We start from the raw sequence: 18234 nt of genomic DNA, 5'->3' as shown, positions 1-18234 counted from the left end.
GCCACTTCCTGTAGGGAAGGAGAATATCCCACAAGTATGGATGAATCCGTGGACTCTATACATCTTACAAGAGAAAAGTGTATTAAAGGTCCAGTCAACAGTAGATTTGCATAATCAACACATGCAAGATAACAAGACAATGCAATAGCACTTATTCTGAACTTCAAATGAATATAAGATTTTTTTCTGACAATTTTTAAAGTTATGTCTTTTTCGACTCCCCCTGTACCATGTAACATCAGCCAATCACAAAGGCATAAACGCTTAGTCTGAATTCTTGCACAGTAGGAGCTGGTGACAAACAGTTTAAATATAAAAAAGACTGCAAGTAAATTGGAAAGTTGTTTCAAATTGCATGTTCTATCTGAATAATGAAAGTTTAATTTTGACTTGAGTGATTAATATAACTGTTGGTTATGGAAAACTAGGGAACAGGTAATAAAGGGATTATCTATATGTTTAAACAAACATTTTCAAGTAGATTGTCACATTAAATTATGTAGACTTTAGTAATGTTATTTTGCAATAAGTAAATGAATGAAACACAAACAAATTATTTGGCATTCTGCCAGTATATATTTCACTTTAGACACAAAATAAAATTATATCCCTGCAAAGTAAAAATAAAAACAAAATAAAAAATTACAGAGTGTAATTCATCCTATCAACATGGGCTTCTAAAATGCCTTTAAATAGCTTAGAAAAAAAAAAGAAGAAATTACCTCGTATTGCTATAGACATACATCCATTCAGAATTTAATAAAAACACAATTTAACAATACAAGTCTAGCAACAATATAGAAATAAAAATGTACATCAAAGTTCAACAAACTCAAAATTTATACAAGCAATCCCTCACTCTAGACATAGAAACACTACAGAAATTAGAAAAGATGATATTTTATACCCATTTGCTGGGGACACAATCTTACAATAATTTTTCCAATGTCACATAAAATTAATCCAGAAATAAGATTTCATTTTGCAAAATGCCCTCAAGAAAAGCAGGTGATTTTCACTTACAAACTTGTGGTACATAATCGACTAAAATTTCTGCAGAATTTTAAGCCCACAAGAATTATGTGCAAAAGTTAAGTTCAATATGATCTACCAAAAATGTCAATATGGAGGAGGGAAATGTATTAATACAAAAAAAAATTATGCAAGATTTTATAGAATATAATAAATAAAAAAAACACTCCTGCAAGCTTTTAAAATGTTCTCCTAGGAGTTTATATTTAAAACAAACAAGCAAACACTAGCAAAAGGTGTTTTTCTCCATAAATGTGATCTCAAAAAAAAAAAAAGAACAGAAGTGCATTTAAAAAAAACAATCAGTGACACAGAGGCATTCCTCCGGTACATAAGCTTATTGAGAAGGTAGAGAAAAAAAATTGATAAAAAAATAATAGGTATATAAACCTTAAATTTATTAATTTGAAGAAAATCTTTTTGCATTTAAGTACTTGCATGGACAGTGAACATTTAATTATTTTTTAAAAGGTCAGGACACGCCAGCCAAACTAAATAGTTATGCTTTTTTGACTTAATTTAATTAAATCATACTCGTAAGATTGTCATTAGCACAAGTGTTAAGAGTGGAGTTCTACATCTTCCTGACCTTACAATTCGTAGCTACAGAGCAAACACCTGCAAAACCATATTTTTTTTAAAGGGACATTCTAGTAGAATATGAAATGCACAGCAGTGCATTTCAAATTCGGTCAGAAGAAAATTTGCAATATGCCTCGATCTGCAAAAATGCTTGAATTTTATTTTATCAGTGCTTTAAATGATAGATTTTAATGTGCATGTGTCCCATGGATCTAATAGACATTGTTTGTGTGCATGCTAATTCCCCTATTATGCATCCTCAGTTCCAGCAAAAGTATAAAAAAAATGCTTTTCTGGCCCAGTTGCAGTTTACAGGGAAGTGGCCAGTAATCCTCTTAACATTAGAAGATGAGCCATTACTGATGCATATCTACCAAACGCACTAAAAATATTGGGCTCCCCGGCCTACAATTGATTTTTCTGATCAAGAAGGGCAGAAAAAAAAAACATTTTAGCAATGCCATAACTAAAGTCCCACATTTTAAGTGGGAAAGATATAGAAACACACCAGAACACACCTAGACATCCCCATAACTGAGCCAAGCAAGCCTTGACCACTCCACCCACACACTTAAAAATATATATAGAAAAGTCAATTACACAATAGTATTGCTGCAACAAAACTTGTACAGTTATAAAAATGAATACACATACCCACTTAACCCTAACCCTCCCTTGTTGTTTACCTCAAATCAAAAGGAAAAAATAAAAAAACGCCCTACATCCCCAAAATGCACAGCTCTATATTACTTCTGAATACCGGCTCAGCTTTACATATATACAGTTGCATGTAAAAGAACACCCCTTACAATGGCAAGAAGGTCGCTGGAAATGGCAAAGATGTCTGCACTATAAAAGCTCATGGCACATTTAAGCATTGGTTAATGTATGCAGGTGAAAAATGCTGCAGATTTTAACACTGTACTCCACTTCAGCTACTAGAGTTAATTAAAACCCATTTAAATGGGAGGGTGCACAGCAATTTTGCAAGCATGATTTTTTGTCATATATATTATAATACAGACCAACGGAGAGATATCAATAGGTATTTACAGCAAAACAGCTGCAGAATAAACATTTTCCCCATGCATATTGCAAAAGAGGAGTTTACAAGCTCAGCACGCAATCACCTAAAGCCTATTTATTTTATCGATAGATCTGTATAGGCACCTCCAAAGCTAAAGTATTTTTTCCTGGTGCTATAGGAGAAATATTATAAGAAAATAATAATAAAAGAGAGCCTCTGACACTGTCCAATAAAACAGGGTCAGACTCCTAACAATGCAGATGAAGGGTATGAAAAAAATATCTCTATGTTGTAACTTTCAAACTATGCCCAGAAACAAATTTCAAGTTTTTTGAAAGACAAAATATTGCTTAGCAGACCATCTAGCACAGAGGGGATTAACCATGCAGAAATTAAGCCCAAAAGCAGCTTCAGAAATCTCGCTCAAATTTCACATAATGTTTATTAGACCAGTGAGGTATATTGTGTGTGTATTTTTATAGAAAGCAAAATAAATAAAGCCTGTTCATGCAGCATGGCAACAGGTTGAATTTAATGCAGAACTGAAAGCAGAATGCTTCTTGAGGTATTTACAGAGAAATAAACGAAGGGCTAGCGGAGAGCTGGTTACTAATGTGCTGTAGGAAGCTTTAAATGAAAATCTCCCAAGTTTATAGGAACAATATAGCAGCTTCCGGACAGAGAAGCGTGTGTGGAATAAAAGGGAGAGCGGTTAAATCCAACTGTAATACAACCAGACATCCTACAATAGAGATATAGAAAAATATGCATGCAAACCAAGTCTCATGCTGTGTTTTCTACTCTGATCCCAGGGAACCTTCACAAGTTGAAAAATGCTGGTATAAACTGTGAAGTTTCCTCTTACCAAAGCAGTCCCTACACTTTAGGGTTAACTTTTGCTGTCCTGAGGTCCTGCCCCAATGGCAGCAGTAATTTTAATATACCCATACACCAGCGACAGTTCATTTAAAAAGGTGTTCTAAAAACACCATGGACATCCTCAAAATTCCGGTTTTTGTTTTTTTTAATCTAAATAAAAAAAGCCCTAAGACAGCCAATGTGTAAAACTGAAACTATAAAGGGATACTTAGTTTAAAAATAGTTTAATGCTGTCTGAGGCTATTAAGAATATTTATTGCCAAAAAAGTATACTTTGTCCAGTATCTCATTTACAAGAGTAAAAACTTTATCAAACCGCAGCAGAATAGCATGGGCGCTTATATGTGCTGGCAAATACATATATACTGTTGTGTTGGGAAGCTACTACTTAGGGAAAATGGGGACGGGGAAATAATGACAATCTGCATAAAAAAAATAAAAAACACAAAAAAAACACATGGCAGTGCATGCCATGTGGCCCTTATATTAAATCTTGTTTATATTACACATTCATTTAATACAGAAAAAAAACTAACTCTTAATTAACCTGTAATATAGTGCAACATTTTTTGCAGGTTGTATAAATACAAATCTGCAATAGTTAAGAACCTGACAGACTGCAACACCTGTAAAAGGTTATTAAAATGTATTTTACAGTAAATACTAAAAACCTCATTAATAAGTCTATGGCCCCACACAGTTATACTTTACCATATATGTATACTCACAAAGCAGCACGTTCAGACAAAAAATGCATGTCATTTTGTTAAAATGAAATGGAGGGATAGGGAGGCTTGCAACACAAACTAGTTAACCATAAAAAAAAAAAAAAAAAAAAAAATACAGAGTAACGTTCATATCTTGTGAGCTTGAGGTAAAGATTCAGTCCAATGCATAAGAAGACCGTCTGTAAGTTTTGCCAAAGAAAACAAAAAAAAAAAATAAAAAAAATAAATAGTAAAAAAAATAAAATGCAGTGAAAGCCCACACACACTTTTTCTCTCTTTCAGAGGTGACCATGAAGAGTCAGTGCAAAGGTCCGAAATGTGCTGGTGGGAAGAAAGAAAAAGAAAAAAAACGAACCCTGACAAAACAGGGGATTAATATAAAATCAAATCATTATGACTTAAAAAAGTGAGTTGGCGTAGCTTCTCTTTGCACGATCAGGCGAAGTACATTGTGTGTTGGGTGTCATGATGAATTTGAACAGCTTTAGCCAGAGCTTGGGGGTCACGACCATTGCTCTGCCCAGAGACATGACTTCCCTCAGCACTGCAAAAATGAAGGGAAAAAAACAAAACACGTTAGCAAGGCTGATCCAAACTATCATTCCATTCAAAGTTAGTCATAACCAACCTAATGCAAAAACAAAAAAAATACTAGTATTAACTAGGATCACACTTGTGCCAACTAACTAAAATGCTTACAGATATTCCAAATCTGAAATAGCAAAATACATTTATAATTTTTTATCCAGTGGTTAATTACCACCCTCCACAGGAATGAATATATCTAGATATCTATATCTATCTATATCTATATCTATCTAAAAGAAAAAAAAACACGGAAGGGGACTACACTCCTAGATAGATAGATATATATATATATATACATACATACATACACATATACATACATACACATATACATACATACACAGGAATAACAAGCGCACTCCAAGGGAAACTTTCAACTCCAAAGTCACTTTAATTAGTAAGTAAAGTGACATTGGAGTTGAAAGTTTCCCTTGGAGTGAGCTTGTTATTCCTGTTTATCTGTTTGCTGCACCCAGGGCATTGAGCATATATACACATACATACATACACACACACACACACATACACACACAAACATATATATACACATTCTCACTGTGTATTAACTTTCTCTTATGTAGACTCTACAGCAGGGGTATCAAACTGACATTATTTGCAAAGAATCAATTAGTGTTGCCAAAGAATATAACATTAAAATACACTCAATACAATTGACAAACAACAAACATAGCAATGTCAAGATATGCAGGTAGCGTGTGGCCCGCGTGAGTTGACACACCTGCTCTACAGTATTAATGTAACCCTGTGAAATTGTAAACAATTATCAGTTTGAAGGGTTATACATAAAATTTAAAAAAAAGAATGCTTACCTGATAAATTTCTTTCTTTCTTGACATAATGAGTCCACGGATCATCTAATTACAATTGGGAATATCACTCCTGCCCAGCAGGAGGCGGCAAAGAGCACCACAGCAAAGCTGTTAAATATCACCTTCGACCGAAGCAGAGGAGAGAAAGGAAGCAACAAGGTGCAGAGGTGTCTGAAGTTTATAATATACCAACAACCTGTCTAAAAAACAGGGCGGGCCGTGGACTCGTGTCAAGAAATAAATAAATTTATCAGGTAAGCATAAATTTTGTTTTCTTTCTGACGACACTGAGTCCACGGATCATCTAATTACTATTGGGAATCAATACCCATGCTAGAGTACACAGATAAGGGAGAGACAAGACAGGGAACCCAAACGGAAGGCACCACTGCTTGAAGAACCTTTCTCCCAAAAGCAACCTCAGCCGAGGCAAAAGTGTCAAATTTATAGAATTTTGAAAAAGTGTGAAGAGGACCAAGTTGCAGCCTTGCAAATCTGTTCCACAGAAGCTTCATTTTTGAATGCTCAGGAAGAGGAAACAGCCCTCGTAGAATGAGCCATAACTCTCTCTGGAGGCTGCTGTCCAGCAGTTTCATAGGCAAAGCGAATGATACTCTTCAGCCACAAAGAAAGAGAAGTAGCCGTAGCTTTCTGACCCTTACGTTTCTCAGAGAATACCACAGAGTAGAAGACTGACGAAAATCCTTAGTCGCCTGTAAATAGAATTTTTTTATTTTATTTTATTTTTTTATTTAAATTTTTATTGAGGAAGATAAAATGAAAACACACCACAAATGCCGCAAATGCAGCCAGTATAAGGCAAATGGTAACAATACAAAAGGTCACTAATATATGACATTGTAAAATATTCTAATTGTAATAGAGCACATATAGTAGAGTAACATGAAATCAACCTCATTTTTTATAATTCTAGGAAATAAACTTATATTCAATACACTAAAATATAATCCAAACACCCTTAATAATAAGTAGGATCCACATTAGAGCCTTCCAACCAATATATCAAGTTATTTGCTGCTTTTGATCTGGTCTCAGTAGTCTTAAAAAAGAAAGGCCTCTGATATATGTTGTAGGAAGAAAGACTTAGTAGGTACTGTTTAGGCAGACCTGCTGGTCTGAGTAAAATAGGTGGGTTCCGTATTATGGAGTTATGTGAAGTGGAAATAAATACTAAGGGAGTAGTGGAAAGTGCGGTATAGGTGAGAGAAACCGCTTACTTAGTTCTCCTAAGACTAGGAGACATATTATAAAGAGGGGGGGGGGGGGAGGTGATAAGATGAATACGATGAGTAGACTGTATACCAAAGGAAGCTTTTAAACTATAGGGCAGTGATTTTCAAAAAAAATTTGAATGATGCCTGCCTGTCTGCCTGATGAGCCTGTCACATCAAAACAAGCAAAATTTAAAAAAATATTTTGCACTGTTGTCAGTCTGCCGCGGCACACCTGAGGATCTTTCATGGCACACTGGTTGAAAAACACTGCTATAGGGTATCAATTACATAATGTTGTTATGTTGAGGAGAGCAAGTGAAGCTGGGCTGTAAAGAAGACAGGGTGTGTTTAAGGGTTATAGACTCAGCTGGCTAGTATTATTGATCAGTCCTACTGACCTGAATAGAATAGGTAAAGTCAATACTATGGCATTAAAGGTAAATACTAAGAGAGAGTAGTTGGGTTGCGGTATAACCAAGAAAAACCACACATGTAGCCCTCCTGATCTAGAAGATTCATTCTGTGAAGGGAGGGAGAGGCAGTGGTTTGTGAGGGCGGTGGGTTGTAAGAATTCTTTTCCATCCAGGGTAAAAAGGGTTTACTAGGGAAACTGTACAATTGACAGTTGATTGGCCTATGTCACTGAAAATAGACATCATTAAACTTTGGAGAGATCAAAGTTATTGTTATTATGGAGCAGAATTAAATAACGCTAAAAATGTTAGTTCTGGGAGTTGGTCTAATGGAGCGTATAATGAGAAGTTAAAGGATTACTTTCTGTTATAATTTTTAAGCTAAACAACTAATATATTAAAGTTAATAAACATTAATTAAAACCTACTGACCTATATTTTCTCCAAAATGAAGTTTCATAACGTTCTAAAAGTTATATCTTTTATTCGCCAATGATGTCACGTTATCCTGCCCACTATTTTCAGCACTGCATGTTCAAAATACTTAAACCAATAACTTTGTGTTTAAAGCGTCATTTTGAAACCTAGGTATTGCAAACGGATTGGTACAGAGCAAAGGATACCCACGGAGTGGGTTTGGAAAACAAATTTGCAGACAAGATTTCTGATATACGGTAGAGATATGTTAATTAAATGCTATTGATAAAAAGCGTATTTGGGGTAGTTAGTAACAGGCATAGAAAATATTTACTTACAGTGGCCCTTTAATCTTAGTGAGGAAGCTAAAGGTTGTATAAATCGTTCTGAGACTTTAAGATAGTGCTTGATATTGGGGAAATATAATTGCATACATACAGTATGCTCAACAGTTTAAAACAAAAGTGCAATTGCAGCAACACTACTTCTATGAGAATGCGAAATAGGGGCTTAAATCAGCTTTTGTGGCAGTATTATATATTAATAACCTTGCTAATTGGATATGGGCCCTATATCCAACAACAGGTTAGTGTGTCAAAAAGTAAAAGTCTACCACGACTTAGAACAGCGTACATCACTCAGAGTCAATATAATGAGACGTTGAAAAAAGTAAAATTTCAACTACGTAAATTCTACCAGCTCATCATGTACAAATCAGGTCATCTCCCTTCTTCCACCGCTGCAAATGTGTATGAGTCACGATTAGTCCCTTCACTAAAGCTGTAGGTAGACTGTTCACCCTGCTGCAGAAAGTCGGACGGACAGTGCAAGGTCCCGGGGGTTGGGGTTTCAGTATCATTGCTCTGATCTAAGGTATTATCAGCCTTAATCAGGCCAAGGGCGATATGTGCAGATTCGTTAACTTCAGCACAGCTCTCGCGTAGTGTAGTCTCCAGTCTGACAAAATGATCATGAAGGAGCTGCGCCACAGCCAATCCCCAGTCGCTTAGGGCCTCCATCACTTCCAAACTTTTAAAAGACTTCCAGAGCCAGGGACATCTGCTGGAGCGCTCCCAAAGTCTTTGGTATTGGAGTAGGTTAGAGGGATCCCCTTGTAATGTGAAATAATATTGTTTTAAGGGCAAATAAACATGGTTAATATCTTGTTAGGACCAGGAGCTCCCCTCGCGTACGTCTGCTTCCCCTGGTAGCTGGCTCCGCCCCCCAGTAAATAGAATTTTAATGCACGCCCCATGTCCAGGTTGTGTAAAAGCCGTTCCTTTTGAGAAGGATTAGGACACAAAGAAGGAACAACAATCTCCTGATTAATGTTCCGTTCTGAAACTACTTTAGGGAGGAACCCTAACTTAGTACGCAAAACCACCTTATCCGAATGAAAAATAAGGTAAGGAGACTCATACTGTAATGCCGAGAGCTCTGACACTCTACGAGCAGATGAAATAGCAACAAGAAACAAAACTTTCCAAGATAACTTAATATATAAGGAATGCATAGGCTCAAACGGAGCCCCTTGAAGAACCTTAAGAACTAAAATATGACTCCAGGGAGGAGTAACTGGCTTCAACACAGGCCTGATCCTGACCAAGGCCTTACAAAACGATTGCACATCTGGTACGTCCGCTAGACGTTTATGTAACAAAATAGACAAGGCAGATATTTGACCATTTAGGGAACTTGCCGATAAACTCTTCTCCAAACCTTCTTGGAGAAAGGACAGAATTCTAGGTATCCAAACTCTGCTCCGAGAGTAGCCCTTAGATTCACACCAATATAGATATTTATGCCATATCTTGTGGTAAATCTTTCTAGTCACAGGTTTACGAGCCTGAATCATGGTCTCAATGACCGAATCCGAAAATCCACGCTTGGATAAAATTAAGCGTTCAATCTCCAAGCAGTCAGCTTTAGAGAAACTAGATTTGGATGAAGGAAGGGCCCTTGAAGTAGAAGGTCCTTCCTCAACAGAAGTCTCCAAGGTGGAAGAGATGATATGTCCACCAGGTCTGCATACCAAATCCTGCGAGGCCACGCTGGTGCAATGAGGATCACCAACGCCCTTTCCTGCTTGATTCGAGCAATGACCCGAGGAAGAAGAGCGAAGGAAGGAAATAGGTATGCGAGAATGAAATTCCAAGGTACCGCCAGTGCGTCTATCAGTACCGCCTTGACCTCGACCCATACCTCGGGAGCTTGGCATTCTGCCGCGATGCCATGAGGTCCAGATCCGGCTGTCCCCATTTGAGAATCAGGCTGGAAAACACTTCTGGATGGAGTTCCCACTCCCCCGGGTGAAAGGTCTGCCTGCTCAGGAAGTCAGCCTCCCAGTTGTCCACTCCTGGGATGAGGATCACCCATTGAATGATCTTGGCTACCTCGGTCATGGCCAAGGAACTCAGAGTTCCTCCTTGATGATTGATGTAAGCCACTGAAGTTATGTTGTCCGACTAGAACCTGATGAACCGGGCCAAGGCTAACTGAGGCCAGGTGAGAAGAGCATTGAAGATTGCTCTCAGCTCTAGAATGATTATGGGTAGAACAGACTCCGACCGAGTCCATGTTCCCTGAGCCTTTAGAGAGCCCCAGACTGCTCCCCATCCCAGAAGGCTGGCGTCTGTTGTCACAATCACCCAAGAGGGTCTGAGGAAGCAGGTACCTTGGGAGAGAGGATCCTGAGACAATCAACAAAGAAAATAATCCCTCGTCTCCTGCTCCAGCTGTAATAGCGGAGACAGATCCGCATAATCTCCGTTCCACTGACTGAGCATGCTTAACTGCAGAGGTCTGATGTGGAAACGAGTGAACAGGATGATGTCCATTGCCGCTACCATCAGACTGATTACCTCCATGCACTGAGCCACTGATGGCCGCGGAGAGGACTGAAGCACTAGGCAAGAATCGAAAATCTTTGATTTCCTGACTTCTGTCAGAAAAATCTTCATTGATGCGGAATATATAATGGGTCCCAAGAAAATTACCCTTGTATTTGGAACTAAGGAACTCTTCTCCAAATTTACCTTCCATCCGTGAGATCGCAGGAAAGATAACATTTCCGTGTGGGATCTTGGTTGTTGAAAGGATGGCGCCTGAACCAGAATGTCGTCCAGATAAGGCGCCACTGCAATGCCCCGCAATCGGAGCACCTTTAACAGGGATCCCAGAACCTTTGAGAAAATTCTGGGAGCTGTGGCAAGGCCAAATGGAAGTGTTTGTCTAGAAATGCAAACCTTAGAAACTTGTGATGGTCCATGTGGATGGGAACATGCAGGTACAAGTCCTTTAAATCCATCGTCATAAACTGACCCTCTTGGACCAAAGGAACAAATAGTTTCCATCTTGAAGGACAGCACTTTGAGGAATTTTTTTTAGACTTTTGAGATCTAAAATTGGTCTGAAGGTTCCCTCCTTTTTGGAAACCATGAACAGATTGGAATAAAACCCCAGACCCCGTTCCTGTATCGGAACAGGAACAATCACTCCCAAGTCGGAACGGTCCCGAACACAGTGTAAGAATGCCTCTTTTTGTCTGGTCTACAGATAATCTTGAAAGCAGAAACCTGCCCCTGGGAGGAAAGGTCTTGAACTCTAGCTTGTATCCCTGGGACCGCCCAGGGATCCTGAACATCTCGAATCCAAGCCTGAGTGAAGAAGGAAAGTCTGCCCCCCACAAGATCCGGTACCGGATCGGGGGCAGACCCTTCATGCTGCTTTCGATTCAATAGCAGGCATCTTGGATTGTTATGCCTTATTCCAAGACTGATTGGGCCTCCAGTGGAAGGATTTCCCTTGAAATTTCGAAAGGAACGAAAATTACTTGAACGTCCCTTTTGTTTGTTTCTCTTATCCTGAGGGAGGAAAACATAATTTATGCTTACCTGATAAATTTAATTCTCTTGTGGTGTATCCAGTCCACGGATCATCCATTACTTGTGGGATATTCTCCTTCCCAACAGGAAGTTGCAAGAGGATCACCCACAGCAGAGCTGCTATATAGCTCGTTGCCTAACTGCCATATCCAGTCATTCGACCGAAACAAGCCGAGAAAGGAGAAACTATAGGGTGCAGTGGTGACTGTAGTTTAAATTAGAATTTAAACCTGCCTTAAAAGGACAGGGCGGGCCGTGGACTGGATACACCACAAGAGAAATAAATTTATCAGGTAAGCATAAATTATGTTTTCTCTTGTAAGGTGTATCCAGTCCACGGATCATCCATTACTTGTGGAATACCAATACCAAAGCTAAAGTACACGGATGAAGGGAGGGACAAGGCAGGCTTAAATGGAAGGAACCACTGCCTGTAGAACCTTTCTCCCAAAAATAGCCTCCGAAGAAGCAAAAGTATCAAATTTGTAAAATTTTGAAAAGGTATGAAGCGAAGACCAAGTCGCCGCCTTGTAAATCTGTTCAACAGAAGCCTCATTTTTAAAGGCCCAGGTGGAAGCCACAGCTCTAGTAGAATGAGTTGTAATCCTTTCAGGGGGCTGCTGTCCAGCAGTCTCATAGGCTAAGCGTATTACGCTCCGAAGCCAAAAAGAAAGAGAGGTTGCCGAAGCTTTTTGACCTCTCCTCTGTCCAGAGTAAACAACAAACAGTGTAGATGTTTGGCGAAAATCTTTAGTAGCTTGTAAGTAAAACTTCAAAGCACGGACCACGTCCAGATTATGTAAAAGACGTTCCTTCTTTGAAGAAGGATTAAGACACAATGATGGAACAACAATCTCTTGATTGATATTCTTGTTAGAAACTACCTTAGGTAAAAACCCAGGTTTTGTACGCAAAACTACTTTATCTGAATGGAAAATCAGATAAGGAGAATCACATTGTAAGGCAGATAACTCAGAGACTCTCCGAGCCGAGGAAATAGCCATCAAAAACAGAACTTTCCAAGATAAAAGTTTAATATCAATGGAATGAAGGGGTTCAAACGGAACCCCTTGAATAACTTTAAGAACCAAGTTTAAGCTCCATGGGGGAGCAACAGGTTTAAACACAGGCTTAATTCTAACCAAAGCCTGACAAAAAGCTTGAACGTCTGGAACTTCTGCCAGACGCTTGTGCAAAAGAATAGACAGAGCAGAAATCTGTCCCTTTAAAGAACTAGCTGATAATCCTTTTTCCAAACCCTCTTGGAGAAAGGACAATATCCTAGGAATCCTAACCTTACTCCATGAGTAATTCTTGGATTCACACCAATAAAGGTATTTACGCCATATCTTATGGTAGGTTTTCCTGGTAACAGGCTTTCGTGCCTGTATAAGGGTATCAATGACTGACTCGGAGAAGCCACGCTTTGATAAAATTAAGCGTTCAATCTCTATGCAGTCAGTCAAAGAGAAATTAGATTCGGATGATTGAAAGGACCTTGTAGTAGAAGGTCTTGTCTCAGAGGCAGGGTCCATGGTGGAAAGGATGACATGTCCACTAGGCCTGCATACCAGGTCCTGCGTGGCCACGCAGGCGCTATCAATATCACCGATGCTCTCTCCTGTTTGACTTTGGCAATCAGTCAAGGGAGCAGAGGAAACGGTGGAAACACATAAGCCAGGTTGAAGAACCAAGGCGCTGCTAGAGCATCTATCAGTGCCGCTTCTGGGTCCCTGGACCTGGATCCGTAACAAAGAAGCTTGGCATTCTGGCGAGACGCCATGAGATCCAGTTCTGGTTTGCTCCAACGATGAACCAATTGAGCAAACACCTCCGGATGGAGTTCCCACTCCCCCGGATGAAAAGTCTGACGACTTAGAAAATCCGCCTCCCAGTTCTCTACACCTGGGATATGGATCGCTGATAGATGGCAAGAGTGAGTCTCTGCCCAGCGAATTATCTTGGAGATTTCCAGCATCGCTAGGGAACTCCTGGTTCCCCCTTGATGGTTGATGTAAGCCACAGTCGTGATGTTGTCCGACTGAAATCTGATGAACCTCAGGGTTGCTAACTGAGGCCAAGCTAGAAGAGCATTGAATATTGCTCTTAACTCCAGAATATTTATTGGGAGGAGTTTCTCCTCCTGAGTCCACGATCCCTGAGCCTTCAGGGAATTCCAGACTGCACCCCAACCTAGGAGGCTGGCATCTGATGTTACAATTGTCCAATCTGGCCTGCGAAAGGTCATACCTTTGGACAGATGGACTCTGAGATGTAGGCGCGCAAATGGCACTATGTCCATCGCCGCTACCATTAAGCAGATTACTTCCATACACTGAGCCACCGAAGGGCGCGGAATAGAATGAAGAACACGGCAAGATTTTAGAAGCTTTGATAACCTGGATTCTGTCAGGTAAAGTTTCATTTCTACAGAATCTATCAGAGTCCCTAGAAAGGAGACTCTTGTGAGTGGGGATAGAGAACTTTTTTCCTCGTTCACCTTCCACCCATGTGACCTGAGAAATGCCAGAACTATGTCCGTATGTGACTTGGCAATCTGAAAGCTTGACGCCTGTATCAGGATGTCGTCCAGATAAGGGGCCACTGATATACCTCACGGTCTTAGAACCGCCAGAAGCAATCCCAGAACCTTTGTAAAGATTCTTGGAGTTGTAGCTAACCCGAAGGGAAGAGCCACAAATTGGTAATGCCTGTCCAGAAAGGCAAACCTTAGGAACCGATGATCTTTGTGAATCGGTATGTGAAGGTAAGCATCCTTCAAATCCACTGTGGTCATGTATTGACCCTCCTGGATCATAGGTAGGATGGTCCGAATAGTTTCCATTTTGAACGATGGAACTCTGAGGAATTTGTTTAAGATCTTTAGATCCAAAATAGGTCTGAAGGTTCCCTCTTTTTTGGGAACCACAGATTTGAATAAAAACCCTGTCCCTGTTCCGTCTGTGGAACTGGACAGATCACTCCCATAATTAGGAGGTCTTGCACACAGCGTAAGAATGCCTCTTTCTTTATCTGGTTTACAGATAATCTCGAAAGGTGAAATCTCCCTTGAGGGGGGGAAGCTTTGAAGTCCAGAAGATATCCCTGAGATATGATCTCCAACGCCCAGGGATCCTGAACATCTCTTGCCCACGCCTAGGCGAAGAGAGAAGTCTGCCCCCTACTAGATCCATTACCGAATAGGGGGCCGTTCCTTCATGCTGTCTTAGAGGCAGCAGCAGGCTTTCTGGCCTGCTTGCCCTTGTTCCAGGACTGGTTAGGTTTCCAGCTCAGCTTGGATTGAGCAAAAGTTCCCTCTTGTCTTGTAGCAGAGGAAGTTGATGCTGCACCTGCCTTGAAGTTTCGAAAGGAACGAAAATTAGACTGTTTGGTCTTTGATTTGGCCCTGTCCTGAGGAAGGGTATGACCCTTACCTCCAGTAATGTCAGCAATAATTTCCTTCAAACCAGGCCCAAATAGGGTCTGCCCCTTGAAGGGAATGTTAAGTCATTTAGACTTTGAAGTCACGTCAGCTGACCAAGATTTAAGCCATAGCGCCCTACGCGCCTGGATGGCGAATCCAGAATTCTTAGCCGTTAGTTTAGTCAAATGAACAATGGCATCAGAAACAAAAGAATTAGCTAGCTTAAGTGTTTTAAGCTTGTCAAGTATTTCAGTCAATGGAGTAGCTGTCTGAAAGGCCTCTCAAACCAGAATGCTGCAGCAGCAGTGAGAGGCGCAATGCATGCAAGGGGCTGCAGGATAAAACCTTGTTGAATAAACATTTTCTTAAGGTAACCTTCTAATTTTTTATCCATTGGATCTGAAAAAGCACCACTGTCCTCGACAGGGATAGTGGTACGCTTTGCTAAAGTAGAAACTGCTCCCTCCACCTTAGGGACCGTCTGCCATAAGTCCCGTGTGGTGGCGTCTATTGGAAACATTTTTCTAAAAATAGGAGGGGGGGGGGGGGGGGGAAAACGGCACACCGGGTCTATCCCACTCCTTATTAATAATTTCTGTAAACCTTTTAGGTATTGGAAAAACATCAGTACACACCGGCACTGCATAGTATTTATCCAGTCTACACAATTTCTCTGGCACTGCAATTGTGTCACAGTCATTCAGAGCAGCTAACACCTCCCCAAGCAATACACGGAGGTTCTCAAGCTTAAATTTAAAAAGTAGAAATATCTGTATCAGGTTTCCCCGAATCAGAAATGTCACCCACAGACTGAAGCTCTCCTTCCTCAGCTTCTGCATATTGTGACGCAGTATCAGACATGGGCCTTAAAGCATCTGCGCGCTCTGTACTACGTCTAACCCCAGAGCTATCGTGCTTCCCTCTGAATTCAGGCAGTCTGGCTAATACTGCTGACAGGGTATTATCCCTGATTGCCGCCATGTCCTGCAAAGTAATCGCTATGGGCGTCTTTGATGTACTTGGCGCCATTTTAGCGTGAGTCCCTTGAGCAGGAGTCAAAGGGTCTGACACGTGGGGAGAGTTAGTCGGCATAACTTCCCCCTCGCCAGAAACCTCTGGTGATAAATTCTTTAAAGACAAAAGCTGATATTTATTGTTTAAAGTGAAGTCAATACATTTAGTACACATTCTCATATGGGGTTCCACCATGGCCTTTAAACATAATGAACAAGGAGTTTCCTCTATGTTAGACATGTTTATACAGACTAGCAATGAGACTAGCAAGCTTGGAAAACACTTTAAATCAAGTTAAACAAGCAATATAAAAAACGTTACTGTGCCTTTAAGAGAAACAAATTTTGCTAAAATTTGAAATAACAGTGAAAAAAGGCAGTTAAACTAACAAAATTTTTACAGTGTATGTAACAAGTTAGCAGAGCATTGCACCCACTTGCAAATGGATGATTAACCCCTTAATACAAAAAACGGATTAACAAAATGAAAAAAACGTTTTTAAACAGTCACAACAACTGCCACAGCTCCACTGTGGCTTTACCTTCCTCAATACACGACTTTTGAAGCCTAAAATAGGCCCCTCCCACTCATATTACAACAGTGGAAAGCCTCAGGAAACTGTTTCTAGGCAAAAATCAAGCCAGCCATGTGGAAAAAACTAGGCCCCAATAAGTTTTATCACCAAAGCATATATAAAAACGATTAAACATGCCAGCAAACGTTTTATATTGCACATTAATCAGAGTATATACCTCTGATAGCAAGCCTGATACTAGTCGCTATTAAATCACTGTATTTAGGCTTAACTTACATTAATCCGGTATCAGCAGCATTTTCTAGCAAATTCCATCCCTAGAAAAACTTAAAACTGCACATACCTTATGGCAGGATACCCTGCACGCCATTCTCCCTCTGAAGTTACCTCACTCCTCAGACATATGTGAGAACAGCAGTGGATCTTAGTTACTTCTGCTAAGATCATAGAAAAACGCAGGCAGATTCTTCTTCTAAATGCTGCCTGAGATAAAATAGTACAACTCCGGTACTATTTAAAAACAAACTTTTGATTGAAGGAAAAACTAACTATATTACACCACTTTCCTCTTACTACCTCGAGCTATGTTGAGAGTTGCAAGAGAATGACTGGATATGGCAGTGAGGGGAGGAGCTATATAGCAGCTCTGCTGTGGGTGATCCTCTTGCAACTTCCTGTTGGGAAGGAGAATATCCCACAAGTAATGGATGATCCGTGGACTGGATACACCTTACAAGAGAAATGGCCCTTTCCTCCCGTAATGTCAGAAATTATTTCTGTCAAACCTGGTCCAAACAATGTCTTTCCCTTGAAAGGAATCGCCAAAAGGTTAGACTTATATGACACATCTGCAGATCAAGACTTTAACCATAAGGCTCTGCGGGCCAGGACGGCAAAACCAGAAAACTTAGCTCCCAGCTTAATAACCTGAAGGGAAGCATCCGTGATAAAGGAGTTGGCCAATTTAAGGTCTTTATCCTATCCTGGATTTCTTCGAGGGGAGTGTCTGTCTGAAAAGAATCAGACAACGCATCAAACCAGTATGCTGCCGCACTAGTGACAGTAGCAATACAAACCGCAGGTTGCCATTGCAAACCCTGGTGTACATACATCTTCTTGAGCAACCCCTCTAACTTCTTATCCATAGGATCCTTAAAGGAACAACTATCCTCTATGGGAATAGTTCTCTTGGCTAGCTTGGAAATTGCTCCTTGCACTTTGGGTACTTGATAGAGTCTGCGATACGAAACATCTTTTTAAATATAGGGGATGGAGAAAAAAGGGATACCTGGTCTCTCCCATTCCTTAGCAATAATCTCTGTAGCCCTATCTGGTACAGGAAATACCTCCACCATGGAGGGCACGTCAAAATACTTGTTTAGTTTACTAGACTTCTTAGGATTGACTACGACAGTAGTGTTGGAGTCGTCCAGGGTAGCTAAAACCTCCTTAAGTAACAAACGGAGGTGTTCAAGCTTGAACCTGAAACAAACAACTTCAGTGTCAGTTAAAGGTATAACACTGAGTCTGAGATTTCACCCTCAGATGCTACTGAAGTATCTTCCTCTTCAGGTTTGTGGGAAGAAACATTCGGAATAGCCACTACTGTGTCAGCAACCTTATTCATAGATTGATTACATTTCCTC

At 40.1% G+C, this 18234-nt stretch overlaps 1 protein-coding gene across 2 annotated transcripts in view; it reads right to left on the bottom strand.

The window, feature by feature from the left end:
- Nucleotides 1–553: 553 nt before the first annotated feature.
- Nucleotides 554–18234, bottom strand: part of AGO4 (argonaute RISC component 4) — a 131276-nt gene continuing 113595 nt past the window's right edge. For both annotated transcript variants that reach the window (XM_053707006.1, XM_053707007.1), the window contains exon 18: nt 554–4792. In XM_053707006.1, the coding sequence (XP_053562981.1) occupies nt 4684–4792 (109 nt within the window). In that variant the 3' untranslated portion in view covers nt 554–4683. The remainder of the gene's footprint in view (nt 4793–18234) is intronic.

Source organism: Bombina bombina, chromosome 3, assembly GCF_027579735.1.
Source record: "Bombina bombina isolate aBomBom1 chromosome 3, aBomBom1.pri, whole genome shotgun sequence".
NCBI classification, from domain to species: Eukaryota; Metazoa; Chordata; class Amphibia; order Anura; family Bombinatoridae; genus Bombina; species Bombina bombina.
The sequence above is the reverse complement of the archived record's forward strand: the minus strand, read 5'-3'. Positions and strand labels throughout refer to the sequence as shown.